The sequence below is a fragment of the Macaca nemestrina genome, chromosome X, assembly GCF_043159975.1.
Source record: "Macaca nemestrina isolate mMacNem1 chromosome X, mMacNem.hap1, whole genome shotgun sequence".
NCBI lineage: Eukaryota > Metazoa > Chordata > Mammalia > Primates > Cercopithecidae > Macaca > Macaca nemestrina.
Window position 1 is genome coordinate 58,194,577 of NC_092145.1, and position 15,888 is coordinate 58,210,464.

At 33.1% G+C, this 15,888-nt stretch overlaps 1 protein-coding gene across 5 annotated transcripts in view; it reads right to left on the minus strand.

Annotated features, from left to right (window-relative positions):
• Nucleotides 1–15,888, minus strand: part of LOC105497495 (diaphanous related formin 2) — a 919,069-nt gene that overhangs the window by 659,252 nt on the left and 243,929 nt on the right. For all 5 annotated transcript variants that reach the window (XM_071089284.1, XM_071089283.1, XM_071089281.1 and 2 more), the window contains 5 exons: nt 11,964–12,082; nt 9,927–10,043; nt 7,631–7,749; nt 3,858–3,922; nt 396–500 (listed from right to left, as the gene is read on the minus strand). In XM_071089284.1, coding sequence (XP_070945385.1) covers nt 396–500; nt 3,858–3,922; nt 7,631–7,749; nt 9,927–10,043; nt 11,964–12,082 — 525 coding nt within the window. The remainder of the gene's footprint in view (nt 1–395; nt 501–3,857; nt 3,923–7,630; nt 7,750–9,926; nt 10,044–11,963; nt 12,083–15,888) is intronic.

Consider the following 15,888-nt stretch of genomic DNA (forward strand, 5'->3'; position numbering starts at 1 on the left):
TTCGTCTCAAAAAAAAAAAAAAAAAAAAAAGAACAAGAGAAGCTTTTGGCATAATTACAATTAATGACTATTTCTACATTCTTTTTGAAAGAAAATAGTATGTACCCAATTTTTCAAATCATCATGAAAATTTCATCTCAAAAACACTTTTGCTTCTGTAATATATTCTGTTAAAAATATTCCGGGCCATTTGAGCAACTAATGCTTTATTTTTTTTCCAAGCATTAAAATGATTTATTGTCCTGGAATATAAAATCTGTAGAGTTATTTCAATGAAAATGTAAAACTGCCAAAAAGTCTGCTTCTGGTCACATTTTTCCTTCTATCTAACAAGACAATTTTCTACCATCAAACTCGCTGTGACATGACACAAAGTCTATATCTTCTTTCATTACCTGGGTTCGAAGTTGCTGGATTTCTGCTTCAAGTTCTTTGATTTTCTCATCTTTTTTCTGAAGCTCTGCTTGAGCTTCCTGTCGAGCTGTGAATTCTTCATCGAACTGCAATGATCACCACCATCAATGTACAGTTAATAATATAGTTTTGAGAAAGTTTTAAAGAACATTATGTATTAAATAAGATTTACTTAGTTGAATTCCCAGATCACTCAGAAAATCACATCTTGTAATTATTTTCATAACAATTAAGTACCCAAGTGGAGGTAGGGTATTGCTTGTGGCAGTAGTAAAGAAGAAATATGCCCCCTACCCAAGGTAAGAAAACACATTTTCACTTCTGAAAAAAAATACAAAGACGAAAAGGTAGACTGAAAAGTCTCTCTTCCCACATAATGGACATTTTTATTGTTCTGTTATTGAAAATTCAATTTTAGAATTAATAATTTTAAAAATATTTTATCCCATACTTTTTTTTTTTTTTGAGACAGAGTTTCACTCTTGTCACCCAGGCTGGAGTGCAGTGACATGATCTCAGCTCACTGCAACCTCCACCTCCTGGGTTCAAGCAATTCTCCTGCCTCAGCCTCCCAAGTAGCTAGGATTACAGGTGTGCACCACCACACCTGGCTAATTTTTGTATTTTTAGTAGAGATGGGGTTTCGCCATGTTGGCCAGGCTGCCCTTGAACTCCTGACCTCTGGAGATCCACCCGCCTTGGCCTCCCAAAGTGCTGGGATTACAGGCATGAGTCACCATGTGTGGCCTCATCCCATACTTCTAAGTTTACTGAATTAGAAAATGACATCTAAAAATAAACCATCAAGCAGTTTCAATTCCTTAACTATATTTAATCTTGAAAATAAATTGCGCTTTTAGAATGCTCAAATGTATGTATATTAATACAAATTGGAATTATTTCTATTGCAATCTTAGTTGTCTAGAATCCATAAAGCAGTACTTCACAAACTCTGACAGTAGAATGCCCTAATAGCAGTCTCATTCAGATGGTTAACCAAAACATTTGTATAGCATGTTATGAGAGGAAAAACTAGAGGTTAAAATAAGGGGTGCTAAGCCAAAAAGACTCTGAATGGTTAATATTTATTCACTGTATCCTGCCTTAGCCTTACCTCAGACAGGGCTCTAAGCAGGCACAAACCTGCCTGCATATTTCCAGTGACTACTGCCTGGGTCTGGCTATAGAACATTTTATTTGCCCTTTATTGTCAATGTTGTTTCAAGTCAATTTAGAAGTCTATACATTATTCTAACAATGTTATTTGTTTCTAAAAGTGATACATCTTACTGCCCAAAACCATCTTAGAGTTTGTGGAACAATACAAAAGTATGTTTAGTGTTAACAAATATTCATCCTCATAGTAGCTTTGACCTTTGGAAATTATAAAATGCCATTCTGATCTAAGTCTGAATAGTAGGTGAGCAAACTGGATAATAATACTCTTTGGGTCGAACCTGAAATGCTTTTATTCATCTCTCCTTGAATCCCTGGAAATTGTCCCACAGATCCTGGTCCAAATATTCTCTAATTTCTTTAAATTTCAAACCTACCCCAGATCCTTGGAGGGAAGGATCCATATATCCTTCAGTCAATGACCTTGTTTTCCTACCTCATTAAGAAGATGGATGTCCTCCAATGTGAGCTTGTTTGCCTTTACTACTATCCGTGTTAAGATTTATCTCAATCTGTACTCCCAACCCCACTCCTAAAGTTAGCTTCTCCTATGTGCTTCTAAATCATGGCACCTACACGAGCACACTATACACATTTTTTCCTCTATAAATGGTTTATTAGTATGTTGGAGGAGAGGCACACAGTGTTTCTGCTTTTAATTTAAAATTACCTTAATCTGCAAACACAGCAAATGGGGATCACAGAAGCCTGAAATATGTGAGCTGGAAGAGGTCTTCTTACAAGTCCACTAATTTTATTCTTTCCTTTTCATGATGAAGAAACTAAGATCTAAAGAGAGTAAGTGGCTTACCCAAAGTCACAGCTCATTAGTGGAAAAGCTGAGATCAGACCTCACAACTACTGCCTCTCATTCTAGCACTTGTGAAAAAATGACTTTATACCGACTCTTAAAATGACCCAGAACAAGGGGATGCATGTAACTAACCACTGGGAGACCATACAGGTTTTCATTCTAAATGTTGGTGATGAAACTAAAGCATCAAACACTGAAATTTCTTTTCTATTACTTCAGGACTCCTTTTTCCATAATACATATGCTCACAAAAAAACTTTACCATTCAGATAGTCACAATTTGCTCCAGTCTTGTAGTATGTAATCACAGTGCCAGCCAAAACTTAAGGAGATTCTAAGGTTTTCAAAGGGAATTTTAAATGTGCTGCTTAAAACAAGAACATTAGAAATATAAAGGTCTATTAATCAAAAAGCATGCATTTTCTTTCACCAATAAAAATGACAGCTCCACACAAACATTTTATGCTCAAGCTCTTAAAATCTATTCTAGTAACTGAAAGAGCAAAGACATTTCTTCAGATGCCCTGAAGTAACTTCTTCAGTAATACTCTGTAATTTCTAAAGTGATAGCAAAAGTGATTATCTAATCTCCAAGGTAAGTCATAACTTTGAAGAGACAGCAGCATGTAAGCACATTATCTTGCTGTCAGAAGGCTGAAAACTGGAGAGCTTTTAGACGTGTGCTTCAATCCTTCTGCCTGCACCCAACAGGAGAGAAATACTATGCTAATGCTTAATAGGCTCTAGAACAGAAAAAGAGAAACTTGTGGTATAAGCTAATAAAATTATAGCTATGCTTCCATGAAACAAGGAAAAGACAAGCTTAGATCTGAATACAATTCAGATATTCATAAAGCTGGCATTTACTCAAAGGCATTTAAGACATTAACACAGAAAGGGATCCTCAAATTCCACCAGGCCTACATGAAGTAGCAGCATCACTTACAAAATGATAATTACAAAATTCAAAGAAGCTAAGTCTAAACAGAGAGAGAAAGAGAGTGAGAAAGAGAGAAAATACTGCAACATGTTATTGCTATCAATAGCACTGACATAAAAGACCACAACAGAAAAGACTAGCTAAACATCTCACAGTTCTCCAAAGAGCTACCTACTGCAAGTGACAGCTGCAGGAAAGCAATGGGAGAATTTATTTTGGTTGATTGCTTCCAACTATACCCTTTCAGCAAAGTAATTTGATTTCATGTATCACTTTAGTATAATGTGGCTAGTGTTTTTCTTCCATAATGGATTAAACATGATGAGGAGAGAACAATAGTAACCTTACCTTATAAGGAGATAAATCAATATTCCATGGCTATGTTTGAATCCAAAAATATAAAGTACTACATAAATGAAACATTTAGAAGGCCTCACATTAATAAAGAAAGTAGAGTATTACTGTGATTAAATTATTAACTTAACGATTATGGCTAATACTTTATAAGCTTACCTTCTTTGAAAACTCTGCAGCTCTTTGTTCACTTTCTTCAACTTTCGCCTTGTTCACACAAGAATCTATTAAGATCAACCAAAAGTGATTCAAAATTATGGCATGAGATCACTAGACAAAAGATGTCTTCTAGCCTATAACTCTGCAACGCAGACTATCATTTTTACGTCAATTGTTACTAAATGGAAATTGACCTATACTACACACAAAACATAAATATCATATATTCTTTCTTTAGCATACTAACTGAATTCAATGATAGTATTGTGGAGGCACAAAACTAAGCATCCATAAACATATCTCATTGAATTATTTTTATGGGTATTCGATTATTTTTCAACTATAAAACTCTTCAAAACCCCATAGTTTATTTTGGGTGGAGAGGTGGCAAAGACTCCATGTTTAACCTTAATAATGTTAATAAGATATGACTAGTCTTAGCAAGATTCAAAACTGTCTCACAAAAAAGCTAGAGAGAGACAGAATAATATTCGATAATTCAGGCTTCTTCTTGAAAAGATTTTTACTTCTGATCTGGGGCAAAATGTATCATGTACATAAGGAAACAGACTTCAGACTTCTCAGGTCAAATCAAACACTTCAGAATATAAATAACTGAAGAAAAACTTTTGGGCAATATTGTATCTCTCATTATTTTACGTACATATAAACTCTATTCTGTAGCCATTCTACATTTATTTATCAAAAAGAAATAAAAATATATACCAGTACCCAAAATTGTATGTGAATATTCACAGCAGTTTTATTTATAGTAATCCCAAACTGGAAAGAACCTAAATGGCCATCAACAAGGGTATACATAAACAAACTGTGGTATATCCATATACTGGAATACCACTCAGCAATATAAAGGAATGAACTATTGATACAGGCAATACAACAACATGAATGAATCTCAAAATAATTATGCTGAAGGCAAGAAGACAGGCAAAAAGTGTATATGCTGTATGTTTCTATTTTTATAAAATTTTTAAAAGTGCAACTAATAAGAGAGACTATAAAATGTGACTAGTAAGAGAGAGATCAGTAATATCCCAGGATGGGAAGATGTGGTAGACATGGAAAGAAAGAACTAAAAGGACAATGCAGAAACTTTAGGGTGTAACAGAATTATTATCTTGACATTGATGATGGTTTTAAGTGTCTATATTAATAGCAAAATTTATCAAATTCTATACCTTAAATATGGGTAGTTTTTCTTACATCAAATGTACCTCAATAAAGCTGGTTTGTTTGTTTAAAGCAACTGAGGAGGAAAGTAGGAAATGATGAAGTCAAAGAACAGCCATATCTAAGCTGTGCTAGTCACGGTTGGTAATGATTTTGAATTTAAATTTCAATGGAAAGGCATCAGAGAGTTTTAGGCAGAGATCTGATATGATTTGATTTATGAAAGATATCAGACTTAAAGAATTGTGACATTACAAGAGACTCTAATCTCTTCAGGTCCGAGTCATCTTAAAATACAGATCCATGGATTTCCTAGAAGTTCTTGAAGCACCTAATTTTTGTGTATATGAACTTATGTGTGTTCTAATCAAAGTTCCAAGCATTTGTCAACTTCTCACAAAGGATTTTGACCATAAAATATTAAGAGCCACTCATATATGTGACTTACTCAATTTTAAAGTTGAGGAAACTAAAACCTAGAGAAGTTAAATGATTTGTTCACAATCACAGAGATGACAGGTGGATAACATCACAATGGGTTTATGATGCCGACTATCCTCTCTCACCTGATCCCTTCATCTCTCCTCACCCAACACTTTTGATTAATGATAAAGAATCATAGTACCTGGTACACAGTACACAAAACAAACGTCTGTTGAATACTGACTACTACTTGACTAAATTATTATTTTTACAGGTATTCAATTATTTTTCAACTATAAAATACTTCAAAAAACTATAGTTTATTGTGTGAGAGGTGACAACAACTCCATGTTTAAGATTAATAAGATCAAAATCAACAGTAGCGTGTGTGTCCTAACTATGGTCTATAATGGATTATAAGCTAATACACATATTTGAAAATAGTCCTTTATGACTCCTTCAACAAAATGCAAAATAAACTTGTTTTTCAAACTCATTGAAAAATATGCAATGAGGCTAGAATTCACATTCACTGCTGGGTAAATTAGCACAAGCTTTCTGAAAAGCATTTGGCCTTTGAAGGTTCATACTCTCACTTATGGAAATCAATCCTAAGGAAATAATGAGAAAAAGACAAACATTTATATACAAGAATGTTGACAGCACATTCATTTATAACTGCGAAAATCTAAAAACAATTGTGAATGCACAAAAAGAAAGGACTGGTTGCAATGGTTATGGTATTTCTCAAAATGGAATATTACACAGACATCAAAAGTCACATTTTGAAGGTTAACATGGAAAAATTCTCATAATATAACACTCCAAGAAAAATCAGCATTCAGAGAGATAGATAGGTCATAAAGAAAGAGATATAAGGAAATGTACCAAGCTGAAAAGGGAGCGATCACGAATGTGATTGGTGGTTTGTCACTTACATAAGTCTCTAGATTGCCTGATAAGTATGTATTACATTTAAAACAGAATTAATACATAAATAATAAGTTATCCATCTTTGAATGTTACTGTATATCTGCCTTGTGCTATGGAATAAAAAATAATATATAATTGGCATACAATAGCTTTTGTTTTCTTTCTTTAAAAATAAGACAAATAAGTTCATGCTTGAACCTTAACGACAGTGATTCCAATTAAGTATAAATAAGACTGCTTAGCTATAAGGCTAGATAGCATAGCACACTTCACAAGGGAAGGTTCAGATCATCCTTCAGAGGTTGTTCTGAAAAGTATCACTAACTACCAGTCTAGGATGATATAAGGAGCAATCTAAGGAGATGAATATTGTCACCTCAAATTCTTTCTAACTCTAAGGTCTATGAAAATATAAATTGATTCATTTGAGAGCCTTAGAAGGTCTCAAGTTATTGAAATGAGCCTGTATTTCTTTTCTAAAACTTGAGCATTAATAACATAACTATAATGAGACCCCACTGTATTTCTACAAGACCACTAAAGTACCAGTACAAAATGAAAAGATTTCAGAGTCGTGTTTCTAAATAGTAATGCATTCATCTATAATAATATAATGGGTTCTTGTGGGACACTAAGCTTAAACTACCTCCAGGAGTGTTGGAACTTATTAAATACGTTAATATTTCTTTTTTTTTTTTTTTTTTTTTTTTTTTTTTTTTTTTTGAGACAGAGTCTTGCTCTGTCACCCAGGCTGGAGTGCAGAGGCACGATCTCGGCTCACGCAAGCTCCGCCTTCCGGGTTCACGCCATTCTCCTGCCTCCGCCTCCGAGTAGCTGGGACTACAGGCGCCCGCCACCAGGCCTGGCTAATTTTTTTGTGTGTTTTTGTAGAGACGGTGTTTCACCGTGTTAGCCAGGATGGTCTCAATCTCTTAACCTCGTGATCCGCCCACCTCGGCCTCCCAAAGTGCTGGGATTACAGGCATGAGCCACCGTGTCCGGCCCCCTAAATAGGTTAATATTTCTAATCACACAGGCAGAACTCTCATGATCATTAAAATTAACAATTATAGCAATTGAGTGCCCACAGACACAATGATTTACCAGATATGAATAGAAGTTCAGTAAGAACTGAAACTTCTTACTGAACTTCTTCACTTAAAAAGTGCTTATAATACAGAAGGCATAAAACGCAATCAGAGGACAATGAGGATTATGATACGTACCTATCAGGTGAGTGAAATCAATGTCTAATCGTTGCCTGTACTTGAAGTCTGGATCCATACCACTGCAGTGTAGCACTATCTGTGAAACGCATTCCTCAATTATTTTATAATATTGTGGTCTGAAAAAGAGAGAAAGTATTCATGAATGCCTTTCTATCCATGCAAATCAATTTTCTTTAGAAGACATTCAACGTATTAGAAGAACTAGGTCTTTTTCTGGAGTTGTTTTAAAAATCCTGCAGCCACTACACTTCCTTAGGACAGGTATGCCTAAGCTTAGGGATGGTCTGGCTGTTACAGTACCAAACCCATTGTGATGTAATCAACTACATCTAGTGACTTCATAATCTAGTTTGCAGGGATTCAAGCTTGTGTTCAAAGATACTTATCAACCTTTTCTATTTACTTATACTATTTTTTCTAAAGTTAATAAAAACAAATGAGCTGTTAGTCCTACATTAATGGATACAAAAATGGTTCTACGCATCCACAGGTTCTCAATTTCAATAAGGGATGAGTTTCTTCTCATTACGTGGCAAGCAATGTGTTGAATTTACTACAGCACTTTCAGTCAAGATAGCTATAAAGGCTTACAAAACTGGACAGAGCCACTTATATTACAAGACTATCCAAGGATCTATTTATGCAACACATTTTAAAAGACCCATTTTATAAAAGCATACACACTTAATATGCATGGCTATTGCTTCAATTTGTTTAAAGTGTCAGAGGTTTTAAAATATATCCTAATTCTGTAATCTATCAAGGTAATTCTGGCCTTAAAAATGACCATTCACATACTGCAAAATTTTTTAAAAGGCACTTTTGCATTAAAATTTGGGTAAGATTTAGTATTTGTCAGAGGATAATAAATTTAACAGAGAAAAATCAGTAGTAAGAAGTATGACTATAGACAAATTACAATATAAACTTCCCTAAATATAGTGTGCTGATAACTAGCCAACCTACTAAAAGTTTGTAAATGAAGCCAAATAGACTCTAATTGCTCTTCCACGTCTTTAGTAATGGGTCTGGTCCCAAGAATAAGAATAAATAGTAATACATATTACACATCTGGGTTTTTTCAAGTCATCATCAGGTCTAGAGTAAATAATACTGGATTACAACCTCAGTCTAGTCAATAAATAAGGAAAACACAGCTGTTCCCTTTCAAGCCAGGTTAATCATCCCTAAGTGGAATAAAATGCTTGTCACACTTCTGCCTCACATGGATGTTCTTAGGATGAAAAACATGCCATATAAGAATAACTTCTTACTTAGTTGCTGAGAAATGGATACTTTCACATAAATGATGTTCCCCAGCTAACTGAGTACCTGTGGGCACAGTACCCCTTTTAAATTTGTTAGAACTTAATTAAAAATACAATAATTTTTAACGTATTAGCAGCCTTGCTGTTTAAAAAACAGCACAAAATTTACTATTTTAAACATTTTTTATGTCTCTGTCATGTCACAATGTCCATCAAATTATTGTACTGGTCTAAACTATAATAGTTTTCTATGCTGCTTTACAGCTATAATTTTTGTTGAGACTGTGCTGACCTCATGGTAGCTTTCCTTTTCCCTTTAATCAAGCAGGTTTTAAGAAATCAAAGAACCCAGGTTGTCAGAATTTCACACAAATTAGAGTATGAAGAACAACTAAGAGTCTCTTTAACAGTTAAATATAATATCATGGTCACCAGCCTGTGGATAATTTCAGTCACTCAGAAGCCTTTTCATAACTTTCTGGTTTTCCGATATATTCCCATTTAACTAGATTATAAAACTTTTAACTTTAGTGGTTATTATCATACTCATTTATTTTGAAGGATGATATTACTAGACATAAAATTGAAATATTAGCACTATTATTTTCTTAGATGTTAAGATCACATTTATTAGTAGATAAATACTGTAAAAAGAGAAATAACAGTAAAATCTTACTTAATATGCACAAGATAAAACCTTTAAAGTTCTACCCCAGAATCTTCAGTGCTTTTTCTGTGATATCACTATCTAGAAAAGAAAATTCATTGCAGGGCCAGTGCAGTCTGTTGGGTTCATTCCTACCAAAGTCCTATCACTGGAGTACCCATTTTTAAAAGTGCATCGCTCTCTTCTGGCCAAATTTTAAAAAATGAACGCCTTTTAGAAAATGTTACCTAAAGGAATCAAACTGTTATACCCTCTGTGTATATATATGCATATATTGCATAGGCCCCACTACATTGTTCATTTTCCTTTAATACCCAATTCAAATTATAAATATAGTACTCTCAGAACTGCCTCTTACCTGATATAATAATCATTTCTGATGAGCAAAAAATGTTGTAGAATGGATAAGAAGTAATTTTCAGCAGCAGTGTCCTTCAGCATATTATACAGAAGATGGTAGACTTCATTCATATCAGTAGAAAGTAAAGGAAAAATATTAAAGATTCTTGATGGGAGTCTCATTCATAACAAAGGAGTTTAACTTTGTAAAACATCGACTTATAATCTTGCTTCCATTACTATTTCTAAACCTTCAACTCTATGATCCAGTACTTAAACATCTGCATAAAGTAATGATTCTATGGAATCATTTTGATCTTTTAACTAGAGAGACAGACCTCAAGAGCATGTCCGAGACCATCTGACTGCCAAAATCTTAATTGATCCGTTATACATATTTTAAAGTCCAGATTATAGCTGGTACCATTGGAACAGCAATGCCATCAGTGAAAATGGTCTCCTTTTGATCTTCCTGTAGTTGTGATAGAGGACCTATATTATTTATGCAAATCACTACTACTCTATTTTCACTGCCACATAAGATAGAAGGCAAATGAGCTGCTGTAAACTACTAAAAGGTCACAAAATCAGTTTTATTTTATCCAGATGAAATACTTACTAAATCTGCAATTATTATTGTTTGCATTCATTTGTATTTCATTATTTGATAAAAAATGAAAAGTAGAGACAAGATATAAAGAGTGGCAGAAATTTAGATGCTTCTAGTAAACTAGAAATCAGATTTCCACAAATGGATCCATTTTTGTAATAAAAGTGAGGACCTGGAAAACCAAGGTAAAATAAAGATAAAAGACAAGATGTAATTTAATATCCTAAAATAACCTCAAATGTCAACATTTTCTCCAAGGTAGAATTAAGCATACGATGGCTTACTTCTTAGACCCTACATAAGAGTGTTGTGCTAAAGTCTCATGAGGTCCTTAAATGGCTACACAATGGATCCAAAAATAGCTTTATGGTGAAGTTTGATTATAAGAGAAATCTATGTAAAGCAAGATATTAATTGATATGAAAAACATTTAATATTATAGAAGCCACAGTAGACTGGCATCTCTAATGATGAATAAAAATTACTAGAAATTATTCCTTATAATAATAACATTGTTATTCATTGCACACACACTTATCCAATACCTATGTGTAAGACTTTCATAGGTGCATTGAAGGAAAAAAGATTAAACATAACATTTCTGCCCTCAATCTCACAGGGGCACAGAAGTGTACATAAATAAAATAGAACAAACAAGGTACTTTGGGTATTTCAAGGAGGGGAATATTACTTCCAGCTTTGGGGAGTGGGGGCGAGGAGCAGAAAAGGGAAGAAAACATTACTGAGAAAAAATCCAACTCAAAGGTCACTTTGGTTCTGACATGTTTCCCAACTTCACCAGAATCCATTAAGTAAGAAACATAACAGGTGTGAAACAAATGGCCAGCAATGCTATGACAACCATCTCTTAGATCTAAAATAATTTCATATAAAATTGTTGCCGTCGGAAGGTTATACGCTAGTTGTATTTGACTCAGATGCTTCTACCACATAGCTTTGCTATATTCAGATACTACTGCATCTAAACATTTTTGTTATTGTTAAGAAACACAAATATTTGAATACAAAATAAGATATTTATTTGAATTGCCTTGTATCTCTAAGTCACTGAAGCTTGATTTAATAAACTGAATAAGTATTTCACCTATAGTCACATACGAATGCAGTGAACTTTTCCCCCAAAAAATCCATACATGTAAGATATATTACCTTATGCTATTCTTTATTCAAGACCACTGAGCAGAGTATACCTATAATACTGTGAGCCATTGTGCAGATTTCAATACACTCTGTGTAAATCATCAAGACAGCCTGACAATTCCTCAACATGAATCTCAAGGACAGCATTATAGTAAGGTTCTAATATAAATAAATGGATATAAATTGGGCTGACAGACAAGAACTCTAATAATGGTCCACAAAATTGCCCACAAATCCCTTTCTCACAATGCACACAAAATTGTTTTGTGGTTTGTCAAAGGATATTCCATTTCTGCTCGAATGTCATTGAGACGGTGTGATAATTCAGTTAGGTCATCTTCTTTGTTTTCATCAAATACTTTCAACTGAATATCAAGCTCATCATTCTCTTTTTCTTTTAGATCCTAATATATAAACATAAAACTTAACACATGAATAACAGTTTGACAACAGCATATTTAGGTAATAAAGGGCAGAACACAATTATTCATTTATAAACACAGAAGCAATTTCAAATATTGACGCGGGCACTTGGTTTTCTGAAAGTAAATGTAGCTGAATTTTTCTATTTCAAAATAAAAGGACCTCATTGCATTCACTTAATTTTTTTCCATGCCCTACATTTTGATTACTCACATTAAAAAATTAGCGATCAGTTCTACAACAGAAAAAAACTAACTGCTAACAACCCAAATTAAATGCTGTCGTTTTGACTAAACACACTAATCAAAGATTGCAAAAGAACTCATGCAGTCAGAACATTCACATATGCCTCTGGCAAAAAATGCAAATACAGATCAATTGTATTAACGAAGAACAAATGCAAGGATATATTCAAGCACAACAGTCCCAAGTATGGCGTGAAAAGATGTATAAACACATTTATTTTAAAAGATATTTTGTGATTTTAAAGCAAAAAGGCGTTTGGACTTTTTATTAAGCTGTACATCTAACCTCCTCCCCCACCTTATATTTTTGCTTAGCCTAATCACAAAATACCAACTTGGGCATAAAAGTTATGTTTTTGTAATACATTATAAGCACATGCATTACAAACCTCTGATAATTTTCATAATAATAGTATAAAAAATTTAGAAGCATGCCACACTAGAGATTGTTGGGCTCAATATATATCACCTGGAATATCTTTTAATATGTGTCCATTAAGTTGCAGCTTTCAAAACCCAAATCGATAATCACAACTGTGGATGCTCAAGGGTGATACCGAAAGTGGGACTAGGATGTTCAGAGCTGAGCTTGAACTCTAAAAGGAAATGCAAGCATGGTGTACTTCAAATTAGGTCGATAAAACAAAATGGGATACATTTCTTGTTTCTATCTTTATTCAATAGAACTATTATAGATATGTAATGGCTATTACTGAAGCCAAACAAATTTCAGCAATTTCTAGATGCTTTTTTTCTAACACTCACATACATAATGATTTATTGAAAATTTACCTGCAGAGCATATAAAAATAATTGTTTCTACATAATTTCATATCAAACATAAGTAAATATATTTATGTTTGGTTTCCTTTTTAGTAATAACTTGCTTTAGCTCTAGTTTTCCAGTTTGAAATGGAATGAAGAAACTTATTAGAATGCAAAATTATCTAACGTTGCTGGGTCATATTATCAGGTGATTTCTGAACGCTATTTAGAAAATTACATAAGCCAGACAAACCCAATACACTGGTCACTGCAGAAACAACCTGTCACACATTTTACAGTATGTCTTATTCTTGTCACCATATATTCTCTCTCAGAAATTAATCGTAAAACTTAAACACTTTCAAATATGTCAGAAAAACAGAAAAATTTAAGTACTGTCATTTAGCATAGAACGTTACAAAACATGAAAATCAGTCAGCATAATTAAAATATTTTCAGTGAAAATAACTGGTTAAATGTGCAATTTAGTTCTTTATTAGATCCAGACATTATTTATACTATATATAGTATATGAGCACATATTGCACAATATAAAATTTAGACATGTGTAACTGCAGTATTTTATAAATATTCTTTATTAATAACGCTCCAGGTCTATCAGAGTCAGTCCTCATTTAATGTCCTCAGTAGTTCTTGGAAACTGCAACTTGAAGCAAAAAATGTATAGCAAAACCAATTTTCTTTTCTCATCAACGTTATAATGAAAGGACATTATTCAAGGACCTACTGTATACAGTTTTGCTTCCAGGTGCAGTTCGCAAGATTCTATCAATGACATTAAATGAGAAGTTACTGTAAATATATATATGCATATACACATACACATATATATGCTTATATTTATGAAACTTCCTTTCAGCCAAATGTCAAGCCTTGAAATATTCATAAATTCTTGATAAAATAAACATTTACTGAATTAAAATTTTTACATAGTACAAATAATAAATAATAAGATGTGTCTCCTATAAAAGTAAATGGAAATCTATCACGGAAGTTTTATGTTTTAAAATGTGAACTACCAAAAAGTTACTGAAATACATTGTTATTAATTATGTGAAACACTCTGTGCTTGTTATTTTTTAAAAAGACATGCTGTATAGATCTAAAATTATTTTTTGCAGAATTCCCGACATATGTAATTTTCTATAACATAGTATACTTCAAAGGAAATCAAAGTCCATTGCCAGTACACTACTGATTAACAACCAACCAAAATTGAGTCTTTAAAACAGGAAAGAGTTTCTCAGACTTTTAAAGAGATAAAAGTATGCCTACTGCCTACCAACACCATTTCTTACTATGTTTTTCCTTCACGTATCTGATTTAACTAATATTTTCTTAATTTATTTAAATAAAAGGCAAATGGGGAAAATTTCAGAAGAAATCAATGTAAATTAAGTACAGAAAAAATCCTATTTTAAAACTCACTGTAGAGTTTGTAACAACTCATTTATTCTAAATTACTAAAGCAAATTTATCAGACATGAAATTTCCATGTAAATGAAATATAAACTATTTTTCAACATCAAAATTTAACTATAGAGATGACAGGAACCTTGAAAATAAATTTTTAAAGAATATAATTTAAAAATTCGTTGTCTTGAAGATTCTGATAATTATTATGAAAAAAGTTTCACTCTACTACAATGTTGATCTCAACGATTACTGAAATACTAAGAACCAGTTTTTCCCAACTCATAATTATTCTAGATACATATAATTTTTCATCCATATACCAAAAATTAATAATTAGCCCTAGTCACATCTAATTTGCTGCTTTGAATATACTGTATTCTAGAACATTAGGGAATTCTTGTTAGAACTGGATATAAAAAAAGAATAAATAGAAAAAAATGTAAGGATTTTAAAGGCTCATCTATGACCATATTATTAAGCTTCACTGCATATATAAAGGATATGTAATGTTACTATAAATTCCAGTGGTTTAAATTTAAATATTTAGTTCATTAGCAGGTTAATTAGATAGTAGTCGACATGTGGGGTATGTAGTATATGTTAACCCATGACCACTCTGTCCTGCTCCCAAGTTGTGATAAACTAAAACAACAGCAGTGAAATCTACAGTTCTAAATAAATGATCTCTAATCTTCTCAAGGTCTATCTGCCCGAATACTGATTCTACTCTTGTATATGCGATCCCAGCACTTTGGGAGGCTGGGGTGGATCATTTGAGGCCAGGAGTTGAAGACCAACCTGGCCAACACGGCGAAACCCTGTCTCTATAAAAAAATACAAAACTTAGGCCAGGCGCAGTGGCTCACATCTGTAATTCCAGCACTTTGGTAGGCCGAATATAAATTTTACCACAAAAATATGTACAACTGTTTTGTATCCATAATTAAAAATATTTTTAATTTAAAAAAAGAACATATAAATTAAGAAGCACACAGTACCACAAAAAGTTTTATATAGGGCTATATGGCCAATGGAAAAGTGTAGCTTAGAAACACTGACACATAATCTCAGCTGTCTGTGTAACCAAATGAATAACATGAGGCCACTGAGCCCAGCAGAGATTAATGTACCCAGACAAAAGTGCAAAAGGTTAAGGACAAGAGCTAAAATACCATACCGTTTCTGAAAAATGAGGACTAAAATAAATTAAAATGAGAGTCACAATTCTCTTGACTAGCCATTCAGTAGTATAAAGCAGAAAGTGAATGTTCAATTATAAATAGAGGGGAATGAAAGACAGAAAAGTAAGAGCAACAACTATGGCAGAAAACATGGCATAT